We start from the raw sequence: 24,427 nt of genomic DNA on the forward strand, positions 1-24,427 counted from the left end.
CAGCTTGCAGTTCTTGGATTGTAATTCATTTAAAGCCAGGCACATTAGCTGCACCACTCTAACATAACATACAAATCTCTTTTCTTCTTTTGTCCATTTACTATCTCAAAAGCATTAAGATTCAATATTTAAAGTTGTCCGGGGTAGATCCTCAGCTGGTGTAAAGCTGCATACCTGTGCTCAACAGCTGTTCCTGGTCTTTGAAGGCAATAGAGCTATGCTGATTTACATCTGCTGAGGCATGATCTATCACTATATTTCCTTGGCTTTTCCTTCGGTGGCTTGTTTTTCTTTTCTTTTTGCCTGACAAAATAAATGGTGTAATTCCTAGCTCTTATACGGTGTCTTTCATCATTAGATCTGAAGGCGCTGCACAGATAAGGGCTAGCAGCATTAGCCCCATGAGATTTTTACGGGGAAAATATCTGAGGCTCATAAAGTGACTTGACCAACACATGGGACTGGGAAGCACCGGAGCTTCAGACACCCTCAGCCAGGACACCTGCCACAGCCTCCCCCCTCAGCCGCTATCGTGGGGACATACAGGCTCTGCACAAAAGGTTTGCCCACTTGCACGCCAAAACCCAGCAACCCAAGGTCGCCAATGGCCAAACACAAAGCTCAGGGGCTATTTTTGAGCCAGAGGGTTAAAGCCTGACACATCCATCCTGTGTGCTACCTCCTGCCCTTTCTCCCCCCAAACCCTTCTGTCCTTGAGCCACGTCAGCACAGCCACAGACTAACCTGAGATGAGAAGACAAGCCCTGCTTGCAGGACACCATGAGAAACCATGCCACCAGAAGCGGTGGTCTAATCCTACACGTGTGCTCACGGCTAGGGCAAAAGTTGGGGTAAGCCTGACCGAGGGAAAATGAAAAATGTTGGGTTTAAGGCTGCCCACTCAGATTCATGCCAGCCAGGCAGAACCCGACAATGTTGGCACCTACCTCAGCTTAAACCCCACACCTTCACTTTGGCTGTTCTCTGAGGAGCAAGGTCAGACCTTTCCTGTTGAAACTAGGGATAAATACTGAATGGAAATCAGACTAAAACCAAATGGGGGCAGACTCTCCCATTCCTACCAAGTTATGGGAAGAGGGAATTATCTACCACCTAGCAGCACAAATTGCCTGGCAGCTCATCTCATTTTCCTTGTGGTGGGAAGATACTGAGGGCAGGGGTGAGCCTATGGGACATGGATGGTCAGCACATCATTAGATGATTGATCTGGGTCTCTGTGTCCAGCTTCTCACTGCCACAGGCAATATCATTAATTCTTATTAATTTTCTTCAACACAATCTCTTATACAGAGGTCAAACACTGAGCTCAGCACTATGTGGGGTCCATAGCCTACCAAAAGGTTATCCTGAACATCTTGTTTCAGGAAAACTTCTCTCAAAAATCCCAGCCTATGTTTGTTCATGGCCAGTACTGCCATTTAGCAAGCTCTCCTCCCCCTTCCTGGCTCTCCAGATGTACCTGGGGGTTCAGCCACCCCACCTCGTCCTTTGCCTGTCTGGGAAAACTGCACACAGCCGTTTCAGACAAAATCCTGTCCTCCCTGACAAATCCATTGGCCTTCCTCCCTGGACTGTTTCCAGTCTGAATCCACCTTTCCATTGAAGAATATATCAAATAAGGTCCCTTTAAGTCCAGCACCTATAAACTCACCTATTTTTACTGCACATCTCCTCTAAAGAATCTCTTACAATCATAACCTCTCTTTCACTGATGCTATTACAGTAGGTCTTAATCCTGAACTCCCCCTCTTAAAATGTGCTTTAAATGTTTTAATACCTCCGAGGTCAAACTAAAAAGCCTGTAGGTGCTGCGGCCAGTTTCTTCATTTCCTGAACTGTTGGTATGATGTTCACTATTTGCCAGTGCTATGTTAATACATCTTATCTTGCTATTGCTGTGGGCAGGGAGCACTGCACATGTTTAGTTATCACAGGTCAGATGATGAGTGGGAACTCATTAAACCACAGTAATTAATTGCTGGCAACCATCTGGCCACCCCTGAGCAGTAGTGAACAACGTAAGCAGCAGAACTAATGGTGCCTCCTTGCCCGTATTTGTCTCTCCCATGTGGATCCTCTGATAGCTAATAAAAGCTGAGACTTTATCTCAAAGCAGACACAAAGACAGTCTCTCTCTCGCCTCCTCTCCTCTATCTGAGCACCTGCTTTCACGTAATCTTTAGGAGCTGGGTATCTTTGACACCACTAGCGTTCAATCAATCATTGATGGAACTGGTTAATGCTTTACAAGTTATGAGGAAGCAACAGATAGCAAATGCTGTGATGGCATCACCGTCATTTCCCCATGCAGTTAGACAGGGGGAAAAAAAATAGGGTTTTTAAATCTATCCATTAACCTTTGTTTGGGGGTAGATGGCAGTTTTGTTATATTGACAGCTGCTTTAAAACTTGGGACTGGCTTTAAGGTTTTATTATATAAAGCCTCCCAAGGCTGAACCACTTTAATGCATTAAGTAAAAGAAAGTTGTGTCTGACCCAAAGTTATTAAAAGTAATTGAGATCACATTGGGACAAAATGTTATTTTCCTAAATGCCTGTGTTGCAAAAGATATTAATCTTGTTTGCCTGCAAGATGGCTGGCTCTGCTGAAACAGGGTAGATGCTACAATTAGATAGATTTAATTCCTCCTCAGCAGTGCTCTGTAATATGATTTCATCCTCTTCCCCTTCTTCTTTTCTTTCTATCTCAGTTATGATGGACTGTCTGCCCAGCTCTAGGCACAGCATGGGAACTCACACTCAATCTGAAGCACTCAGTGCCTTGGGAAGCATTAACACTATGTGACCTGGGGAATAGAAAGCTGAGGAGCAAGGGCTTCTTTGCAGCATTTGCATTACACACTATTTCTTAACCATGGGAAGAACAGGAAAGGACAGATTTCAGAGATTTTTGGAAACCAAATGGGGGGTCTGAGAAAAGGGTGTCACTGCAAGTCACTTACCTTTTCTTCAGGGATTGGTGGGGTGCAGAAACTAATGAGGATGATGACAATCGCAGTGAGGACACAGAGGATGAGGGCAAAGTAGAGGTAGTGCAAGTCCTTTAGCACAGCTGGTCTTCTGTCATCCTCACCACAAGACGGTGTGCTATAAATAAACTCGATGATCATCCGAACAAGACCAACAGCTAGCCCAATCATGAGGCCCCAGAAAGCACCCTGAGAAAAGGCAAGCATAAAGAAAAGGTCACTGCATGCTACCTTTAGTTGAAGTTTCCCTTCCCTTCCTTTCCCTTCCCTTCTCCTCTTTCCCCCTTTCCCTTTCCTTCCTTTTTATTTTCAAGTGTTTCTTAGACCAAGACTTTTCATGCCTGATGGAAACCCACACTGACATGCATCAAAAGAGGATGTCTTCAGTTAAAAATCTTCATTTTCTGTTTCTGCCCTTGAACATGGAACATATAGAGCACAGATAATGCGAGAGTCTCCTCCTAAAAACATGCCTCCAACTAGACTTTGATACTTTGCCCATAAAGTGTGGGACAACTTTGCCTTTCATGCTTTCAAATGAGACTGCCAAACAGTACCACTTGCAGTAGTTTCTTGGAAGCAAACACACATACACCAGAGACTGGGCTAAGATCCACTAACGCATGCCAGGAAAAGGCTGCCTCTTTGTAACACTTCAGCTGGACTGGCTTTGAGTTTAAAGAGTCTCAAAGGCTAGGTACTGAGGAGAGAGTTATTTATTTATTTATTTTATCAAATTAAATATGTATATCAATTGGTTGTTGACACTCTACTTACAGGCTCATTAATCCTCTTGCAGAAGATTGCCAAGATGAAGAGAGCTGTGATCGGTGGGGCAAGATAGCTGGTTATGGACTGTATGTAGTCAAAGAGCTTCCCACTGTTGGCTGATTGAATGATCGGGATCCAGAGAATACTGATGACTATGAGGATGAGGATAAAGACTCTGGAAGACAAGGATAAAATTGTATTAGCTCTGCAGGTAGTGGACTCCACCTGAAAATGAAATCTTGCAGCAAAACAGACTTCCAACTGCTCTCAGAGTTTCCTAAGAAAAAATCCACAATCACTCCCAAGAAGAACCTTTCCCTGTGTACACCAGAAAAGCGAAAATTGTTCTCTTCCAGAAAGTCAAGTCAACCACTTCCCAAAGCTAACTTCACAGATTTCGGAGCAAGTTGAGCTGGGACTTGCCAGTCAACATGCATAAGAGAGCCATAAGGGCATGGTGGCTCCCACCATGAGCTGGATCAGTGCAAGCCCTTCAACCTGATGTGTCCTAGAGAGTGACATGTTCTTCAAAGACTAGGTCTTGGATGTGGCAGAGAGACGGAGCTGAAAGCTTATGGAAGCAATCTTTCTGCCACCTTCCCAAGTAGGTAACATGCTCAATCTAGTGCCTTTGCCAAATCCCAACTCATTTGCTGCTTATTAAAATTGCTTCTGGGGTCTCAGGTGCATACCATAGCCTTCCATCTTTGCGCTGTATGTTATAGAGGTGTCCCCATATTGCTGAACAAGCGGTACTTCCCCTCTCACTACTCTACAGTGGTGGACTATGAGATTACCTGCAGCCTTCAACCACCTGAAAGCAAACTTTAAAACTTAATGCTCATGACTGGAGAGAAAAGCACCACAAACGTGCAGAATGCAGCTTAAATTCGGCTGTCAGGAGGAGTACTTTATATGCCCCTGATATAATGCAGTACCAAAGCTTGCTCACAAAGGGCACTACAATTTATCACAGAGATAGAGAGCTGGGAGGCCCAACTCTCTGCACTTTTCCCAGGGAAAAAGAAGTAATTGTAGAGTATCACTCCTGTGTGATGCAAAAATAACATGTTCTTAGAGACCGCCGGAGACCAGTGACTCCAGAGCACCTTTGGCTTTTCTAAAAGTTGCATTTAAGGCAGTATTTTTGTTAAGTTAAAAGAAGGGAGAAGCAATGATCTACCTAGCTCAGTGGTACACTCAGTGTTTCCCTTTGACCAGCTCTATCTGAGGTGAAGCTGGAAAATTTAATGCTCTTTCCCAGGCTGTATTCCTGCTCTATATTTTAGGCACCAGTTTTTTTCTAGTGAGTCCAGACTGGGGAATGTAAATGTTGCACTCAAATCAGATGACGAGAGCAACAAGACATAAAGAAATGTATGGACCTGCCCACAATCATCAGCTCCTGCTCTGAAGCCTTTCGGCGGATCCGCTGCCAGATGTCTATAACGAAGAGAGTGCTGCTGCTGTTGAAAATGGAGGTGAGGGAACTCATCAAGGCTGCCATCATCACGGCAATCATCAAACCACGGAGCCCTAGGGAAGCAAAAAAGAGAAGGAAAATCAGGACTAGACCTTTGGCCTCTCAGCACTGTTTTTTCATCCTGATGTCTGGTAACTGTGGTAAGATTTCCTCATCCTTAGGATGGGTAAGGGCAGTCTGATCCCCTCACACAGGGCGTGGCTCAAGCCCACCTCCACAAGTATAAAGGTTTCTCACCATCGGGCATGAGTTCTATCACAAGTTTGGGGTAAGCAATGTTGGAACAACCCACTGCAGCTCCACAGACCCTTTTACAGATGTCCGGGTCCACACAGCCCACTTCATCTGTAGAAGACAGAAAAACAAGAAATCAGAATAAACCCCACTGAGCCATGGGTGGTTTAATTTGAGGGAACAAATCTTGAGGCCTTGTGAGGTTTCATATAAATTCAGAAGTGCAGCTGGAATACAGCTAGAATGAGTGGAGCTAAAGAACATTTTACATCGTAAAGTAAAGGTGAAACTTCAAGATGACATTTTGCAATTCTGTTCAGGGTGTAGATATAACTCTTCTGAATGTTGTGTAATTGTAATGCTTGGGTTTTTATTTGTGGGAAATGGACTGTTTCCATGAACCTGTCAGCTAGGTTACCAAGGATGCTGCAGGCTGACTTACTCCTATTTGAAGAAATCTAAGAGAGAGGGACTTTCCTCCAGGAATGCTCCTCCCAACCAGGGTATTCTTCCTGGGAAGTGGCAGGCTCCAGAGGAACCAGCAATGAGAGCCTCTTGGGAGACAACAGGAGGGGAATCCTTGGTCTTTCACAAAAGAGGGGTGTTTTGCATAATCCACCAGGAACTGCATGAATCTGTGTGGTAGATTGCTAAAACTCTCACCAACCACCTAATGAAAATAACCCATAGGGCCTGAGGGACAACCTCAGTGCTCTGTGTATTTCATCACACTGACTTCAGACAGACAGGTGGGTGCGTGCCACATCCACAGCACAGAGCTATATGACCCCAGTGGCAAAATTGGCCCCATATGGATCCTCCCAGTGAATTCTGCCACTGTGAGAGCACTGGAGTTAGAGGAAGGGCACGGGAACACCATTGTACAACAGGAATCTATATGGATATGGCTGGAAGTCAGCAGTTTCTGAGGTGTAAAAGTGCTGGCAGACCTGTGTGGGGTTAGGGTCACGGTAGGTATAAAGCTCTGCGGCAAGGAACATGGGAAGGCTTACCTGGGTAAAGAGCTCTGCTGATCATTCCTGGCAGGACAATGAAAAACATAGGGAAGATTTTCAGATACCCTCCCAGCACCGATCCACCTTTGGCATGGGAGAGGTTCTTGGCAGAGAGAGACCTCTGGACTATCACCTGCGATCAGTGCAGAAAGGGAGCAGAGGGTAAAACAGAAGCACTACAGAGAGAGCAGGATCCATCCTCTCTCTGACTCTCGTTCCCATGGATGACTTTCATCCAGCAGGATCCCAGGGTGTTTTGCATGCCAATGGCAACTTTCCCATCTCGGTTGACTGCAGCCTGCTGCCACTGCTCAGAGCTCAGTGCACAGGCTATACGGGAGGGCAGCATGGAAATTTCCTTTACAGGAATCATTTCGCCCTTGACTGAAATGAGGCCACCCTGACGACTGGAGACAGCAGCTGTACGGCAGCAAGAGACAAGGGATGAAGCAGACTGTGTGTGTTTTGGTAAAAGTTCAGTGGTGAGTTTTCATAATTATCCCATCTCAAAGCACAAAAGCACTGTGTCTTGAGAAACAAACACCGTTTTTTCTTGTTTGTAGCTTGGAAAGGAATAAGAAATGTGAGACCTTCAGGAATATGAATGGCTTGTCTGGAGGTCATACAAGGTCACTGCAGAGCCAGCTCCGCATCTACATTTTCATACCCTTGTCCCACTAACTGCATGAAGATTCCCAGTACTCACCAGCCCACAGCGAGGTAAAGATGAAAGAATATAACCTGCTCTCTCTGCATCTAGAAGTGCACAAAGTTAGCAGCTTGCTGGGAAGGTGGAAGGAGTGAGCTATTCTGGTCTAGACTAGTAAAAAGGTAGTAACTCCAGCACAGTGAGACACGGTTGTGTTTCAGCTGACAGATCCACCAGCTGAGGAGTGGACTGTAAATAATAGTGTGGTGGTTTGCCTGCAGAGGGAAAGACTCTTTACCTGGTCAGTGCACCAGCACCAAAGAGCCAGCACAGAGAGACCAAATATAAGGCCAGGCCAGGGAATGTCTCCTGTGACTGGATCCCTGAACAAGTGAAAGGCATCTGCACGTGGGAGGTGACAGGTTGTGTTTGGGACTATGATCTTTGGTATTGCTGTGCTGTATTTCTCCTGAAGTCCTTCATACCAGCCAACTTTTTCAAATCCTGAGAAGAAAATGACAGCAATTTAAGGTCTGGTGCATCCTACAAAGTTATTTCTTTATCTCGGTCTCATAATTACCCTTATCTTCCCCTCAGACCCTTTCTTTTCATTCCACCCTCACTCTGGCAGTCAAGGTTTCTACAGGAGTCAGTTGAATCTCACCCAGAGTCCTTGTGGTTTTAACAGTGCATCCTGGAAGAGGATCCATGCAGGAAAAACTCCATGATCCTAATCCCCACAATGTCCCCAGCATAATGGAAAATATTACTGCTTTCCATAATGTCTCACCTCTTACCGATGTTAGGATGAGGTACCTTTGAGCTAATGGATATTTGGCCAATGCCGTAAGGTAACATACATTTTTGTGACTTGAATGTCACATTTCTGGAATGCCAAGTCTTTGCTCATACACCCTCCAAGAGCTATAGCAGGAAGGTATGACATGAAATAATTTGTATTTCTGTTTGCTAAGAAGACTTAAAGCAAAGACTGATGGTGGTCAGTTCGTCGTTGCTTTTTTATTTTTTATAATGCTCAGTTACACCCAGGTGAATACACAGTAACTCCCAAAGTCAACAGGGACAGTCAGCATAATGGCTCTGAACTTACATAAGCACAGCGAGAGCTGAATTTGGCCCTGGGAATGCAGTGTTGTGAGCCCTTTGGCAACCCCAGGTAGATTCAAACCTTTGCTGTGAAGTTATGCAGAACCTCACCTCCATACAGTTAGTGCAAAGGAGGAAGCCCGTCTGACAACCTGGCAAATGTTAGTTGTGCTGGTACCACTTCTGTGAGTGGTTGAAACTCATTTGTGCATCATACGTGAAAGGGTGAGGTACCTGCTAAGGTCTAATGACCTTGGGACCATTGAACTAGCGCATGATGCGACCGCAGGTTCCCCTTACCTAAGAACATGAGGACCAAAGCTCCCAGCACCATGATCAGGGTTTGCAGCACATCTGTGTAGATCACAGCCGTTAAGCCACCTGTCAGGAGAACCAGAGACAACAGGCGGAGTGCATCACCATGTACATGAAACACGTACCTCACCTGGAAAAGCGATTTCCTTGGCCCCAGCCCTGTGATTTCAGGACAGAGCCACTGGGAGAAGCTGGCACTGAGCTGGTCCCCAGGAGCCTATAACTGTCACAAGCCCTCCCGTGAGGCACAGCCCAAAGGGCTTTTCTACATTTATGAGAGGATTCGGAAGCAGTTCAGCATCTTAATATCTAAAGTTGTTAATGTTACAAAAAAGAGAAAAAAAGAGCAAATATGGGCAGTGGTGATTATCTGCACAGAGGGAGCAGGGAACCTTCTGCAGCGTTAAAAAATCCTCTAGAAAACAGTAATGTTCCTCCCATACCAGTTTCCCTTGCAGCAGGAAGGGAGAGGGGAATAGCCAGAGGTCCCCAGCAGCTGGGAGTGACAGGGCAGGTACTACCAGCAAGAGGGAGAATCTCTCCCTCAGACCTGGACCTGAATACTTACCCCTGTGTAGGAAAGGGGAAATATATCCTAGGCTCCAGTTTATAATGTTTCTTTCAAAATTAGCTATTTACCAGCTATGGTGTAGACAGCAGTCACTGCTAGCAAGACCACAGTGGACAAGTAGAGGTTCCAGCCCAAAGAGATTTGGATGAACAATGCTCCAGAAAAAATGTCTGTCTGGAATAAAAAAAAAAAAAACAAAACAAAAAACACCACAAGGGCAGTCTGGCATTAGTAGCGCTCCGTGCAAGTGAAATCTAATAAAGCAGCCTGCAGCCCTCTGCGGCTGAAAACATCGATGGAGGAGGACACCAGGAAGGTGAAGTGAAAGAGGAGGAGAGAGCATGGGGCTGTTGGCTGTGAACCATCTTGTTCTCAGGGTAAGGAAAATCATTCCTCCAGGTCAGCGCTTTCAGAGGCTGGGGCAGCAGGAGGGTAAAGATCAAGGTCCTACGCCAAGGGTTAAAAAGTCATCAAAATAAAGACTATCTTACAGGCAGCCTTCATGGTAAGTAACCCTCACTGGCACAGAGAAGCATTGGTGGAAACTGTCACTGCTTTTGCTGACTGTGAAGACACTCATGGGGAGCAGGAGCCCGGGTATCCACAGGTACATGGGAGGGAAAGGAGGGCAAATAGCAGAGACCAGTTTCTTCCCAAGACTACATGTTGGTGGCCTAGTGGCCAGAGGACAATCCTGCTTGAGAAACCCCTGAAGAATCACTGATGCCTTGCACCGTGATTTATTTATCTGAAAAGGTCAACAGCTTGCTTTTCTATTCATGCAGTTCAACATACTAGAATGACTCCAGAAAAACTAGTTATACCTGCTGAGGACCTTGATAGACATACAGAAACCCCCATGGGCTTTGTTTTGCTTGGACCTGCTGGCAGAGAGAGTGAAACCAGAAACTGGGCAAAACCTGGAATTATACAGATAACATCGCTGAAATGCAGAAGGCGATACGGGAGATGTTTATGTTGGGAAATGAATTTGAAGGACACCTGCAAATCTGGTATGGGGCGAGATGTAGGTGAAGACATTTGCCAAGGGAGACCGAAGGGATGGGGCAAGATTTCTATTTGCTGTGCCTGAAATAAGCACCTTAAAAACACACACCCAGTGCAACTCCTAGCCTCCGCAACCCTGAGACAGGACAAACACCGTCAGTACATCCACAGGAGTCACCGTGTCTTCCGGTTTTTTTGCTCTCCATACAAACACTCGGTAGCTATGCAGGATCAGTCCTTTGACAACACTGTTTATTGAGCTCTCTGTTTTTCTTTGCAAGCAGGGAAGACTCTGCAATGCCCTAGTTTGGGCAAAAAGCACAGGGAGAAAAATCCTTCTTGTAACCAACTGCCTGCTGTCCAGCCAGCCGCTAAATGAGCTCTCTACAAACAATAGCACCGCTTAATAGAAAGCACCTGTCATGTCCATAAAGTCCACCAGCCACATCCGTCAGCCATGCGTGAATTAGCTGCACAGAGGAGAAATCACTGAGATGAAACAGCAATGACTGAGGCCAGGGTCCTGCTCTAAAAGGCACTGGCAAATACTGCTCTGCTGAAGGTCATTTTGAAAGACTGGTCTGGTTCTGCCCATACATTGACTGTGCAGCGGTGACCAGTGTAGTGCTGTCGCAGGAGAGATCTTCGATTTACCCCTCATGGCTAAAGAGGCTTCAAATACCTCTTTGCAAGACCTCATCCTGGGCAATGTTTCAAGCCCAGAGAGCAACGCTCCCAGAGGCAGTTGTGGCAGCGATGGGTGACATGACCAAGAGCTGGCCATTAGAAGAGGAAATCTATCCCATAATCCCAGCCTGGAACTCCTCTGCATGCGCCTCCCAGGACCTGAGGCATAATAAGCCTGGGAGGAGGACCCTGAAGCCAGCTGCAAAAGGCACATGGGTGCCTCATCTCCAGTCAATGTCTTGCAAGGCAATTTGGCATCTAAACACTTCAGTAGGGTCTATGAAAACTGACTTGCACTGGCCGTGGGATGATCAGCTGGAGACAAAGGACTGACATTTTCAGACCCTGTAATGGACTCTGAAATACTGTCCTCTCTCTCCAAAGGCACAGGTAGCTCTTAGCAAATCTCTGAGCTTAAGTTCTGCCTTTTTATTAACAGCATTTAAATGAAGAGAAATATCGAGTAGCTTACATTGCTTTTTTTGGCTGCTAGCATGGTACAATGCTACAAGCAATCCAGGAAAGATGCAGAGTTTTGTCTTCAGCCAGAACCTACCTCCCTTTCACCGTACCGTTTTTATACAACACAAGTCACAGGAAGAGAGAATAACCACAACACACCTATGCTGAAAACTCAGCTATAAAACAACATCAGATTTATGATAATTTAAGAGAATTTCACACCTAAAAGACGCAGCATGCCAGATCCTCAGATGGGGTAATGCCGCAGTTCCCTTGTCTATACTGCCTAAGGTTTGATCTGATAGAAGAGGAAAAGCAGGCAGACAGCTATGGTACTTATACTGTTCAGTAATTAGCTGCCAAATCCCTGTAAAGTTCTCACTGTGCATTGCTGTTTAATGAGGGCTCTCTCTCTTAGGATAGGTCTCCCTGATCAATAGAGAGGCAGGTATTTACTGGAGCAAAGCAGCACACTAACACACTGCTACTGTTTCTGGTAGCTGAGCTGGTCCTTTCAAGGACATCGAGTTATTTCTGAGCAGCCCTGCATTGTGCCGAGATGACCTACCACTGCCCTAGACACAAGGGTCATGTTCAATTGGATACATACGGATATCTTGGTGAATATATAGAGAATGAGGGACAGTACAGACATGTAGATCTGTATCCTTTGCCCTCCAAATCTCTTCTGCAGGTACTCGGGCATTGTGACCACTCCTGCTGCGATGTAAACAGGGACAAAGATCCAGCCAAGAGCCAGAAGTGCCCAGGTAGCCTGTTAAGGAGACAGAGAAAATAAAGGTACGTGAGTCAACAGATGGGAACATCCTTCTCCTCTGTTCTTTCAGTGGACATACTAAGAAAGCAGAAAGGTATAGTGCCATGCAGTGTATTTGGGAGGCAGTCTGACTTTTTCTCCCTGCTCAGAAGATGACATGACAAATGGAGGAATTACTACAATCTAGTTAGAAGCTTTTGAAATTATCCTACTAAGCCTTGTGTCTCTCTGTCATGGGTGGCACGTCCTGTTCCATCCTCCTTTGAGGCAAGATGGTGTATTCTGTTGCTCTGGATCTCTGACCGATAGTGCGGTATTTGGTGGCCTTTCAAACCACTGATGCTGTGGCAGTGAAGAGTTAAGTGATTCAGAGAAGGATGGGAGCATCTGTTTGTTGCTTGATTAGCAAGTGATGAGGCTGAGGCAGCAGACTGTCCCTGCGGAGCATAAAAATAAGCAACAGCAAGACTCTGCTGGGATGTTCTCCTTGCAGGCTGACGCAGATGTGCTTCTGTTGCTGGTAGATAAAGGGGCAGTTCAGTTGCTTTGCAACAGGTGAAAGGTCTTTTGGAAGGTGTAAAGGCATCTCCCATCACATATTTCTTCTCTGAAACACAGCAAAAGCCCAAACAGAAGATCCTGAACATAAATAAAAGCCATTGGATTATCAAACATCACCTGGCTGTCTCAGGCCATTACCTTTCATCCAAGTACCTTACATTAGTCCAAATTTTACTTTGATCAGCTATTTAAGTTACCAGAAATGAAACTAATGCCGGTGAGCAGAGGTTGTGAGTGATTGAGGAGAACAGCCATGACTCCTGCAGTGGCAGAGGCTGGCTTAGGTAAAAGATGCTTATATGATCCCTGCAGCTGAGTGATGTCCCATGGCAAAGGGAGAGAATAACAGCATTCTAAGGCCCATTTCCAATCTGAAAGAAATGAATCTAAACTCATGAAGTTAGATTTTCCCTGACATACAATCTTGTCTCAATGGGCTTCTAAAATGAACTAAATAGATGAACTTAAAGTGATATTGGTATGTCCTACATGCACCAGGCTGAACACAGGCACCAGTTTCTTCACAGATTACTTCAAGGTGATCTTAATGGTTTAGAAAAAACAACAGTGCAGTGAATAGATATCCCAGGAAAGAGCTTTTGGTGGGCCCTGCCTGTGCTTGGCAAGTATCCGGCAGTATTAGCACTCTCTGCTGATACAGACAAGAGATTTAGAGTTAGGTGAGTGATGTTTATTGTGAGGCTGGCACTAATCTCACTCCTCATCACTGCAGCTGAGAAATTTCATTAGCATCACACACAAAGGGTCTGGTTTTCATGCTCTGTGTGGTGTCAGTGGCAATTTTCCAGGCCACTTCAATAAGGCAGAATGAGACCTGCCTTCACACCCAGATGTTCACCCAAGAGACGTCACATTTTGGCAGCTGACAGGTGAATACAGGGTTGCCGATTCTCATGGCTTTACACTGAATTTAGCACCACATGCTGCTTTTTTTGAAGCTCCCTGTACCCAGAATCCTGTGAGTATCCAAGTACCTATTCAACATTCATTATCTTTTAATTTTAATCTTCATGAGTGCAGACTAAAGCTTAAAAATATGGCCATGTGCTTCTGGGAAGGTCAAAGAGCTAATAATTTTAGTGGATTCCACTTAAACTAAAATAAAGATCTCATGTTTTTAAGGCTGTCTGAATGTCTGGAGGCTTCTCTCCTGAGGCTTGAGAACTTGTAGCTGCTGATACTGTTAAGCATCTGATTTTGGAGACAAACCCTCATACCCTTTGTAAACAGTGACATCTTAGTTGACAACATAACTGACTTACGTTCCACTCAAAGCCCCCGACAGCAAGGCCCCCAGCTGCTCCAGTGCCCGCCAGGCCGATGAATAAGCCACTGCCCACATTGCTTGACATCAAGGATGCTCCAATCTGAAACACATGACACAGGCACAAAACCCAGAAAGTCACCCTGAGAAACTTCTGTATCAGCCCAAGCATTTCCCCTGGGTACTGTCTTTTCTCTCTGGCTTCTGGCAGGTCAGTAGCTGGGTGCTAATGGAGAGTTGAGTTTTCCTTCTCCTTTTAAAGCAGCTATGGTTTTATGTCTTAAAATGGGTGTGTCTGCTCCCTTCCACCACCCCCACTCCAATGCAAAGCTTCATCTCAGAATCGAGGTTCACTTTGTTAGTGGTTCCCCTGAGATACGTGCCTGTTATGGGGAGTACGGCGAGGTGAGGGAAGTCTGGTGGCAGCCACAGACACCTGAGTGTCCGTGAAACACGATGCATTTCCCATTCCCTTATTACTCAGCCAACAACACACCTTCTCCAGCCTCACTGCCCCTTGCTCTACCTCTCCATGTCTCGCTGACAGCCCAGCCTCTTTTAAGTCTTGCACTGCACATGCACGTGGTGCTTTACACAGCTATAGCGACCGTGGTGCTCTCCTGGAGCTCCTCCTAAGGGAGGCGATTCCTGAACCATAGCAGGGAAGACCTTAGGAACATGCAGGCCTTTTGTGTTTAATGTCTACACATAGGTTCAAAGATATTCGGCTCTTCAGTAGGCTGGAAAATGCTAATGCCTCAAGTAAACTTTGACTGCAAGCTGTGGGCATGGCAGGCTGTCCCCGCCATGGCTCATTGGCACTCTAATTGGAAGAATACAAGCTCCAAGGCGCTTTGAACAGGGCAAAGACAATCTGACTTAATTACTACTTTTATTTGGCATACCGCCTCAAGCTCCTTTCTGTACACCAACGACAAATCTCTCACAGGGTCAAATGAGAAGTTACCCGGAGGACAAGTCTAGCCCTTTTGTCTCTAGTGGAAGTTTGCTTTTAGACACACGGCCTACAAGGAGCTTTTCTCTCCTCAGTACTGCTACGTGTGAAACAAGGAATGATGGAATTTGATCTGCTTCTCACCTCTGAGCAAGGTAAAACATTAATACGGCATCAACAACCACACTGATTCCTGCCAACAGCTCTGCCTTCTTGTCTAAGAAAACTCTTGATTAGAGAGCTGGCTGCTGCAACATGAATTTGCAGCTGAGGCAGGGACTGATGCTCTCAAGAAATGTAAACAGTTTTCCTAATATCTATATCAGACACACAAATACGGAAGATAAATTGCACAGGAGCAGCAATGTAATATCAGGATTTAGTTGAGGCTGTCTAACACACAGCAGAAATCTGTCACCCCTGTAAAAAAAAATAAAATAAAATACATGTAAGCCAGTCATGTACTCAAGGTGAAAGTCACTTGGAGCTGCCTGCAGGAGTGCTGCAGAGGTTGAATCAGCTCTCTGACAAACAAAACTGAAAAGCAAACAGCGTTAGAGGTTGCTTTAAACCTAGAATGGTAAGTCAGGAGAACCCAGAGCCAACACAGTCTGTGGCCACCTGCGCTTGGTGCCAAAAGCAATGAGAATGTTTTTGGGTTGTTTTTTTTTAAAGAAAAAGAGAATGATGCTGGGGAAAAAGTGTTTCATTTTGGTACCTTTAATTTTTTCCCCCTCCAAATTAGAGAAAACCCTCAAGCCAAGCTTTTCCATTAAATGTCACTTGGCCAAGACAGGAATATAAAGAACGTTTAAGAAATAACAGATTTTAGAGGGGAGGGTGTGTCACCGATGGAAGAGATTGAAAATCTAGCCTAGTGAATTTATGGGCAATGTACATCCAAAGGAAAGAAATAAAAAAAATGCAGTGTTTTGGTTGAGAAGTGCATTCTGTTACTCACTGGAGAGATATATGGTGCTAGAGTCTGGCACTGGCTGAGAAGGATCTTTATTCCTGTGGTGGTTTTATTCCTTTCAAACTTTGAATTATCTTTATATGTACCTTTCACTCCCAAGTAAAGGTGCCTTCAATAGATTTTTTTTTTTCTTCATAGTGAAAATTTATGCTTTGGTGGTTTGAAGTTTATATTCTTTACATCGTTAGTCAATAATCTCGGCTTTACTCTAAACAGCAAAGCCTCGGAAAGTCCTGGCCTTTGGGATTACTTTTTCTTCGGTTTCTAAATGCTTTTTTACTGGATAGCACATTCCTAGATTACCTAATGCTTTCCTGGCTTGGGGACAACAGTATCTTTGGTGAGTTGGGACCAAAGACTTTCAAACCCAGCTAGAAGCCAGCGCTCCCTCACTTCCATCAATGCCAACATTTTTATTGCTGACATTCGCAGAAAATTGAGAGCTGAAAAAAACTGAAGATGCTGAGCTATCCTTTTGACCCAGCAGCTCCAGGCTGTAGCCCATTAACAGAGCTGCATGGGACGATTCCGCGTGGATCCTTTTAATCTCAAGACTACAATCAAACACGCAGGGACTGGGTCCCCTCACTAGACCTGCCCTCCTTACATCCAGAATTGCTTTAGAACCATGAGGAAGAGAAGGATGCATTTCACTCACAGGCCACCAAGTCATGGATCGTCCAGCTAGGAAATAGCCTCCAATAGTCCCCCGGCTTGCTCGTATCGATGACTGGAAGCACAGGAAAAAGAAAAGTATTTTCCTCCATTCACCCACCCTCAAGTCAGACCCAGTACCCACCTTGAAACATCCCACCAGCACCCTTTTGCACCGCCCTCGCCCTACTCCTTGGGTGTTTCTGCAGGAGGCTGGCTCGCCTCGCTTAGAGCAGCACAGGCAGCTCAGTGCATGGCTCTGACGCGGGATGAAGCAAGGGCCCCTGTGGAAGGCATCTAATGTTGAGAAATCCAGGGGTCTGTCTGCTCTCAGCCATGTGAAGATACACATTTGCAGCTCCAAGAAAGGCTGCCCACCTTCTGACAATGGTATGCGTTCAAAGGAAGCATTTCCCTCCTCACTGTCCAGCACCCCTAGCAAATGTCTTCAGAGCCAAATAGGGGAGAAAATGCCACAGGGGTAAGAATCAGAGGACAACCCTGCATCCCGTGGGATGCCAGCAAGGACTGCATTGGGGCACGGCATGCAGGTGCACTCCAGCATGACTAGCAATGCCCTGCTGCAGCTCCTGCTGCCCTTGCTTCTTCCCACTGCTGTGGATTCAGGGTTCCCAGCAGCCCCACACTTGCATGGCCACATCACACCGCCTGATCCAGGAACCGCATGAGAACTTCAGTGCTTTCAAGAGCAATAGGATGTCCATAGGCCAGCAAGCCCCTCCGGTGTGAGTTAGGCTGAGTGTGCTTGCTGTTTGCAGCAACCACAAACTTGCCATCAGGCACCATAATAAAATGGTTTGCTGCGAAGCATGTATGCACATGGTGGCACCCAGACTGGTGAGCAGCACTGCCACCAAGCCAGGAGAAGCCTGAATGCCTGATCTCAGCGTTAGCTCCAAAACTGCTTTTGTGCATCTGTTAAGTATGCCAGGCTTCACCCATTGCTTCTGCCTGTCTGGGTGCAGGTTTTTGATAGTCCAGCTTTGGAAAGAAGCTGCTTGTACCTATTTAATGACTTCTGCTTGAATGTACCAATTAGGAAAGAACACTTCAGCCAACCAGAACATTATAGGTCTCTATGAAAGAGGCCTTTGCAAAGCTGCATGAACAAATTATTAACAACAATCTTTCCAAAGCTTTTTAAAGTCCCACTTCAGTTTCCTCCACCCTGACCCTGGATTTTCTTTTGTCCCCTGCCTGCTGGCACCTTGGTGTGAGACAACTTTGCAGCACAGGAGGTAGTCATCATCCCCAGAACAACGTCCAGGGAATGACCCCTTGTTTGTCCCTATGTGGGGGTGGTGGTGAGGGCTCGCAGGAAGGTCACTGCCACCCCCAAACCTGCTCAATAGTCCCTGGGGTAACAGTGTGCACAGAGGATGCCCTGTGCAGGCAGGAGGGGTCCAGGGAGGATCAAAGGCTCTCCACCTTAGGCAGACCTAAACCCAGTCACCTTGAGGACTCACCCATATCCCGACAGTGAGGACAAAGGCGAAGTATAAAACCACGACGATGATGTCTGCCACCCCAAAGGCCGCTGTTGTGTCCCCCAGCAGCGCGGGCAGCTCTGTGGTGGCTGGGGTCGGCTGGCTCATGGCTGCAGGTGAACTGCTCATTCTCTTTCTCACACTGGACTTTGGTGCAAGTTGGCCTTCATTGCTTCCCTTGTAATAATTAACAAGGTGGAGAAGGTGTGAGTGGGGGAGCCGGAGCCAGGCAGGACTGTGGCTAACATTTTCCCAGCAGGCCCCAGCAGGAGCTTTGGCTCCGTGGTTCATCAGTGCGGGCCTCCCCCACAGCTTTGCAGTGTGATCATCCCTCCCAGATGCTCCTGCATCCTTTTACCAGCAGTCCCCTCTCCTGCCCATTTACCCACTGGTGACAGCCTCTGGGACAGCAAACAGATAAGTGTCACATTGTCATGTCCCCCAGCTCTTTCACATCACTTTCCCCACAGCATCCTATAGGAGAAAGTTCCTCCTAAGAGGAGCTGCCCTAGAAGGGAGTTGGTCTTTCTTCCTGGTGCGGGTGGTAAGGATACTGATCTGTGCAGGATAGGTGCAGCACTGCACCCACACCCAAGGAGCAGGACCAGCCACAGGACAGGGCACCAGTGCCCCTTTCCTCACTGGGTCCAGCCGTGTGCTCCCTCTTCCCGTGTCCTGTGCTGCAGCTCAGGCATTGTCCACGCTGCAGAGACCACAGCCCCAGCGGACGGTCAGCAGACAGGGAATGCATGTTACAGTGCACATACACATTGCAGACAGCAACAGGGGGAGCACGGGGAGGAGACAGCTGAGTTGTCTTGGCAGACTCTCCAGCGTGCACATGGCCAGCAGCGAAGGAGTTAAGCTGCTTGCGTGGCAAGCAGAGCCAATGCCAGGTCACCTACATGAGTCAGGAAAGCTGCAGTGGCAGCAGAGGCAGCAGCTGTCCTGGGGCATGGGCTGGTAGGAGGGGGCTGTCCCCTACCACAGCAGCAAAGTGCCAGCCACAGGTCCTCCTCCCCACCCTGCCAGCCAGCCGCCTGGGGTGGCAGGGTCGTTTCTCAGCTGCGTGGGGCGTCCAGCCCTTCTCTGCCGTTTAACGCTGGGGCCTGGCATGACCCATGCCTCCACCTCCCTCTGCACCAGGGCCCTGCTCAGGGGCACCAGGAGTCCACGACGGTCCCTGCAGCTGCTTCAGTTGATGGTCATAACCCAAGAGCCTGAGACAGACAGGCACAGACCTAGCTTCTCGGTGCGGTTCTTAATGATGCTAAAAGACAGTTGCCTCCCACAGATTTTGGCTCCTGACATCACCCTCAAAGCTAGGGGAGATTGTGGCATCCATTTCCTCCTTAGTTTATAAATACAAGTATCTCCAGACCATGCCTGGCCCAGGTCACCCTCTGGAGATATCTCTCCTCCCTCTCCACTGACTGAGGAAGAGCTACTTTTCTCCTTTCTGTTGAGTGCCCACAGTGCTGTGAAGACCCCTCCAAGACAGTGTCACTGTGCCCACCCACTGTAGCACCAGGGAAATCACAGGTATGCTGGAGAGGTTTCCTGAGTGCTTCTGTGGAGGGATGATGCTGTAGAAGACAAGGCAGTGGGTTGGGCTGCAGGCAAAGGCAAGGTCTATGACTGATGTTCTGGGAGAGGTTTGGTTTGGGGCTGCCAACCTGGCAGGCTCAGCAGGGCTTACCCTGGAGCACGTGCGTAAAGAAATCACAATGGGCTGTAGCTGGATGCTAAAAAAAAAAAACCAGGGGAACGCTTGGGGGACACATAAGGTGGTTCTGACTGTGACACCAGCCACCAAGACTCAAGCTCAAACACAGCTGCAAAGGTCCCTCCGCTACCTCTGTCAGCAGCTATCTCATACCTGCCGATGGGGGACCAGGGCACACAGCTGAGGACACCAGCCTGGTTTGGAAACAAGGTCTCCAAACACCAGCCCAGCCCTCTTGACACCACCAGCCCACTGAATGAGGGTGTGGGTCACGCCGCCCCTCTGCTCCTGTGTTAGCGCAGCTTTGGGAGATTGCTCAAGGCTCCTACCAGGGTTTGCAGAGCCATGACAGAGCTGGCTGTGTGGCACAAGCCTTCTCCAGGCAGTCCTCTGGCCCTCAAAGAAGAACCATCTCCTTCCTCTGCCATCCGTGGTCCCCATGACATACCAGATGGGACATTTTAAACTGAAGTGAGCTTTGCTTGTTCTTGGGTTCAACGGAGGCAACAAAATTTCTCTCTCAATTTGTTTTACCCCTCTGTCCCAGTGTTTTCTTGCCAATGCTGCCTACCTACGTGCTCATTAACTGCTCTGCTAAAGCAAGGTGCCCATCCACCCCTGCTCCTCAGTCCGAGACTCTCTGGAAGCGGTACCTCATTATCCACAAGATGCTTTTCAAGACTGAAATGTTTCAACAAGCTGAAGTACAGTTACCAGAAATTAAATATCTGGAAGCTTAAATCCCCAGGTGTAAGCAGGCAGCTCTCCCTGTGCAGAGCTGATTTACGCTCACCCACACACTTTTCCCTCTTAACACCACAGAACCCGAAAGCAAAAAGATAGACACCTGATCTTGAAACACATTAAATTCCTGCCCAATACGCCAACATAGCCAGTATCCCCAGTCTTCCCAAACTGGGAATCTTGATCCCCACAGGGAGCCCAACCCAAAGTACTTTCCCAACCCAGACCTTCACCCCACCTTCCCAAGGCCCTGCACCAGCAGCAATTAACACTTGCAGACACCTGAAAGCTTATACCCCTGAAAAGTAAACACATCTAACAAGCCGTTCCCAGCAGCTGCGAGCTATCACAGCTCCATCTGACCCACTAGGATATTAGCTTATGGTGGCAGGATGCTGTCAAGTGTTATTACACCAAGTGGATCATCCCAAGCCCTAGTGATCAACCCCGGTGCAATTGAGAAGGATTGCAGTGGCTGTACATCAAGCACGGATGATACCTCAAGTGTGTCTGTGGCAGTCCCCTTCTTCGCTGCTCAGTAGTCTCGTGGCCCTCTACCCTCGATCCCATTCAGGCAGGACTTGCTTCTTCCCACTCCTTGGGGCTGGCTGCAGAGGCGTGCTTCTCTCATGCTTTCCCCGGGCTGCGGCCGCCGTCCCTGCCCACAGCTGAGGGGGTGACGCATACCAGCATTGCGTGACACTCACCTTGGCTGCTGCCCAGGCGAGAAGCAGCATGGATCACGCTGTAAGGTGCACGTCTCCACCAGGCCCCAGCAGCAGGACAGCGCTTACCTCCTGCTCCATGCACTAAGTCAACATTGGTGGCTATTCGCCCCCAGGAGATGTGGCACTCCTTGCCCTGGGAACCAATTGGGGAATTCACATGCCCAGGAAACAATAAAAATTCAACACAGCTGACAAACAAACAAGCAGCCATCGGAGTGAAAGCTATTACAGCAGCATAAGCCCAGCAGGTGCAAGCAGGCACTATTGATTTTGGAGGAGGCACACTGCTTTGCTTCTGCTTATCTCCCGGGCACCTGGCAAGGTACCTCGAATACTCTGGTCAACCGTTAGGGCAAACCCATCTTTCCCCGCAGGCAGAGCACCTCAAAGCCTCCAAGCGATGTAGGTGAAGCTGAATTTTGCTTCCCCAAAGCTAAGGGACAGGCTGGCTTACATTGTCTGTGTTGGTGGGAGCGGTGGCAGAGGAAGCACTGGGCACGGCGGGGAGGGGTGAGCTGGTGAACACAGGGGATGAAGCTGGTGTGGGGTGCTACCCATGGCAGAAACAGGTGCTGATGGAGGCGCTGGCTGTACTTACGGGGGTAACAGACACCGAAGGCTGAGCTAAGTAATACAGGTCTCCATCCTCTTCCCATTCCCCTCCTGAGACGTTTCTCCTCTATCTTCCAAAACATTTTTCCTCCTCTCTCCAGGACTCACTCCCTAGCACATGCCTGGCTGCGTGCAGTCTTTCTTTTGTCTTCAGGAGGGCTGAGAGCAGCGCTAGCAAATGAGGGGCAGAAGCCACCCTCTGGAGCTCCGATGGTGGGGCTTGGGGCTGCTTCACTTGTCTCATCTCCTTGGTCAGAGATGGACCCATGGGCATTGAGCCCTGCAGCCACAGCCTCACCCAGCATGATCATGATGCCCCACGGAGGTGGAGGGCAGGCTGCAGAGGAGCAGCAGCCCCGTAAAACCTCGCAGTTTAAGCAGGAGCTCCGAGCGGCAACCCAACTGCCAGAGGCCTCCTGCAGCACAGTTAATATGCTCTCCTCTCCTTGCAGCAAAAGTGACAGGACATTTAGTGTCCTCTTGTGGAGTATGCGCCTCACTCATGTCACAGCAGCTGAGAATGAGCCCTTCAGGGAATGGAAATTATAAGTGGCTTTTCAAAGTGGGCAGCTAAAAAAAAGAAAAACAACCCAAAACCAAAAAAACCCAGAAGTGTTGAAGAGCAAGTGTTTCTGGGGCAAAGGATGTTCAGTTAAGTGACAGGTAATTATTTTTGCAAATGTTAACGAATAAATGTACTTCCTCTTCATTACAAAGGTACTTCACAGTTGTCAGCAAATAGCTCCAATGACAATTAGTGAATTTCTAAATGGATTGAGAGTTTGGCTTCTATAGAGATAACAATGCAACGAGGCAAGACGTTAGCCAGCCCTCACGTCTCACCTCCCGGGGGGAATTTTTCTCCGTGCTGGGTGGGTGAGGCATTCAGCTAACCAATATTTCCCTCTCAGCCCTGTCTCGGGGGGAATGACTCTTGAATGAGATCCAGCAGTTTAATTTTGGTTTGGTATGAACGGGCGTTAGATGTCTGTAAGGTTTAAAGGCAAGCTGCTCGCTCAGGACCCGCTCCGGAGGGCCCCGGCCAGGCGCAGCCCCGGGCAGCCGCAGCAGCGCTACCACAGCTCTTTTCTTCCCTCTGCAGGCCACACTCCGCTTTTCACTCCTGGACCGGCCCATAAACCTGGAGCAAGTCCATCGCCGCAAGTCTCCTTGCGTTGTTTTTGTTTTCGTTTATCCAACCGCCGGGTGAGTCAGGAATACCCGTGCTGGAGGCAGTGGGACACGCACCACGCAGAAGAACCGGGGAAGGTGCTGGTTTCGGTGGGAATTTTGGTACGTTGGCAGGCTCCTTTGTGCACCCCTCGGACCAGGGGGAAAGCTCGCAGCTCCCCGCGCTGGAGACTACCCTTGTCCGCTTCTGGGGCAGGGAAAAGCCCCATAGAGGATGCGCTTGCTTAGTTTCAGCCCCGTGCAATGCTGGTGCAGAGGCAGGCGGGCTCACGTGGGATGTACTTTTGTTGGGCTTTCCCCTTGGCAGGGAGCTGCGAGCATGTACCGATCCCAGCAAATAGCACTGACCATCACTTATCACCCCCTCACTCTGTCCCGAAGATTACCTGTAGCCCCTGCCTGAGCACTGTGGACCTGTGACACTGTCATTTCTGTGTAGATTAAGGATAGCCTTGACATACAGGGCAGTTTCAAGTTAGCATATAGTTTTTGCTACACTTAATTGGGACAGTTAAGTGAAAGCAGTTGCCTTGGGCTAAGCATGGCATTACTAACTGGTCAGTCTAGGCTGAAGCAGACATTACTGAGTCTCATCACATCCACCTTTAACCATACAATTCATCTGCCACCCCAAACAAGGGTTTACACCTCCCTGTTCAGCTGAGCTGCCACAGCTCCTCTAGTCACCCCTTCCATCCTCATGCATCCCCACCAGGAAACTTCTATGACTGCTGGGAAACTAAAGTGAGAAGCCACAGGAGGAACTTCAAGTCACACTTCCAGCTGTGGCTGCCTAGAAAAATCGTTCTAGGACCGAGCAGACTTAGACTGGATAAAATATGTCATACTTACTGAGTGACTTTTCTGACTAACAGCCAGACTTTGAAAGATATTAGCAAGGGTAAAACATTAAGTGACAGAACAAGGACACTTTAGATGAAGGATGTTGTTCTCCCTTTAATTTACTCCCCTGTACAGCCTTGCAAAGATCTCAGCAGAGTAGGTGTCCTTATTGATGGATATGCTATCCTTGTTAAGATGGGACAATACACTTATTTACAGCTTTCATCATTGCCATGAAGGCACAAAGCAAACAGATATAACTAATGAAGATTTAGCTATTACATAATGTCTATGCCAGCTCCATGCAGAAGTCTGGGTAAAAGCCCTGGGAATAAATCTTCCTATAAGAGCATTTTTAATGAATGTAAGACATGAAGAGATCTGCTTGTAGTTGATATTAAGACACTTGGTGTTGTTTTTCTGGAAAGATGGCTCAGGTTTGGAGTAAAAATGAAATTATTCTCTGAGAAACACCAAGGAAGTGAAAGCCACATAAGCCCTATGATGTGAGCTGTGAATTAGTGTGTTCATGGTGACGGTCCACAATAAGGC

General features: G+C 47.6%; 1 protein-coding gene across 1 annotated transcript in view; it reads right to left on the reverse strand.

The window, feature by feature from the left end:
• The window catches only part of SLC5A9 (solute carrier family 5 member 9), a 29,113-nt gene extending 7,756 nt beyond the window's left edge, over positions 1–21,357 (reverse strand). The window contains exons 1-13 of the mRNA XM_056355767.1: positions 21,001–21,357; positions 18,011–18,208; positions 16,528–16,599; positions 13,937–14,041; positions 11,925–12,089; positions 9,226–9,331; positions 8,572–8,652; positions 7,463–7,668; positions 6,513–6,648; positions 5,503–5,610; positions 5,168–5,318; positions 3,789–3,957; positions 2,985–3,200 (exon numbers count right to left, since the gene is read on the reverse strand). Coding sequence (XP_056211742.1) covers positions 2,985–3,200; positions 3,789–3,957; positions 5,168–5,318; positions 5,503–5,610; positions 6,513–6,648; positions 7,463–7,668; positions 8,572–8,652; positions 9,226–9,331; positions 11,925–12,089; positions 13,937–14,041; positions 16,528–16,599; positions 18,011–18,160 — 1,665 coding nt within the window. The 5' untranslated portion in view covers positions 18,161–18,208; positions 21,001–21,357. The remainder of the gene's footprint in view (positions 1–2,984; positions 3,201–3,788; positions 3,958–5,167; positions 5,319–5,502; positions 5,611–6,512; positions 6,649–7,462; positions 7,669–8,571; positions 8,653–9,225; positions 9,332–11,924; positions 12,090–13,936; positions 14,042–16,527; positions 16,600–18,010; positions 18,209–21,000) is intronic.
• Positions 21,358–24,427: the final 3,070 nt, after the last annotated feature.

This window comes from Falco biarmicus, chromosome 11 (assembly GCF_023638135.1).
Source record: "Falco biarmicus isolate bFalBia1 chromosome 11, bFalBia1.pri, whole genome shotgun sequence".
NCBI classification, from domain to species: Eukaryota; Metazoa; Chordata; class Aves; order Falconiformes; family Falconidae; genus Falco; species Falco biarmicus.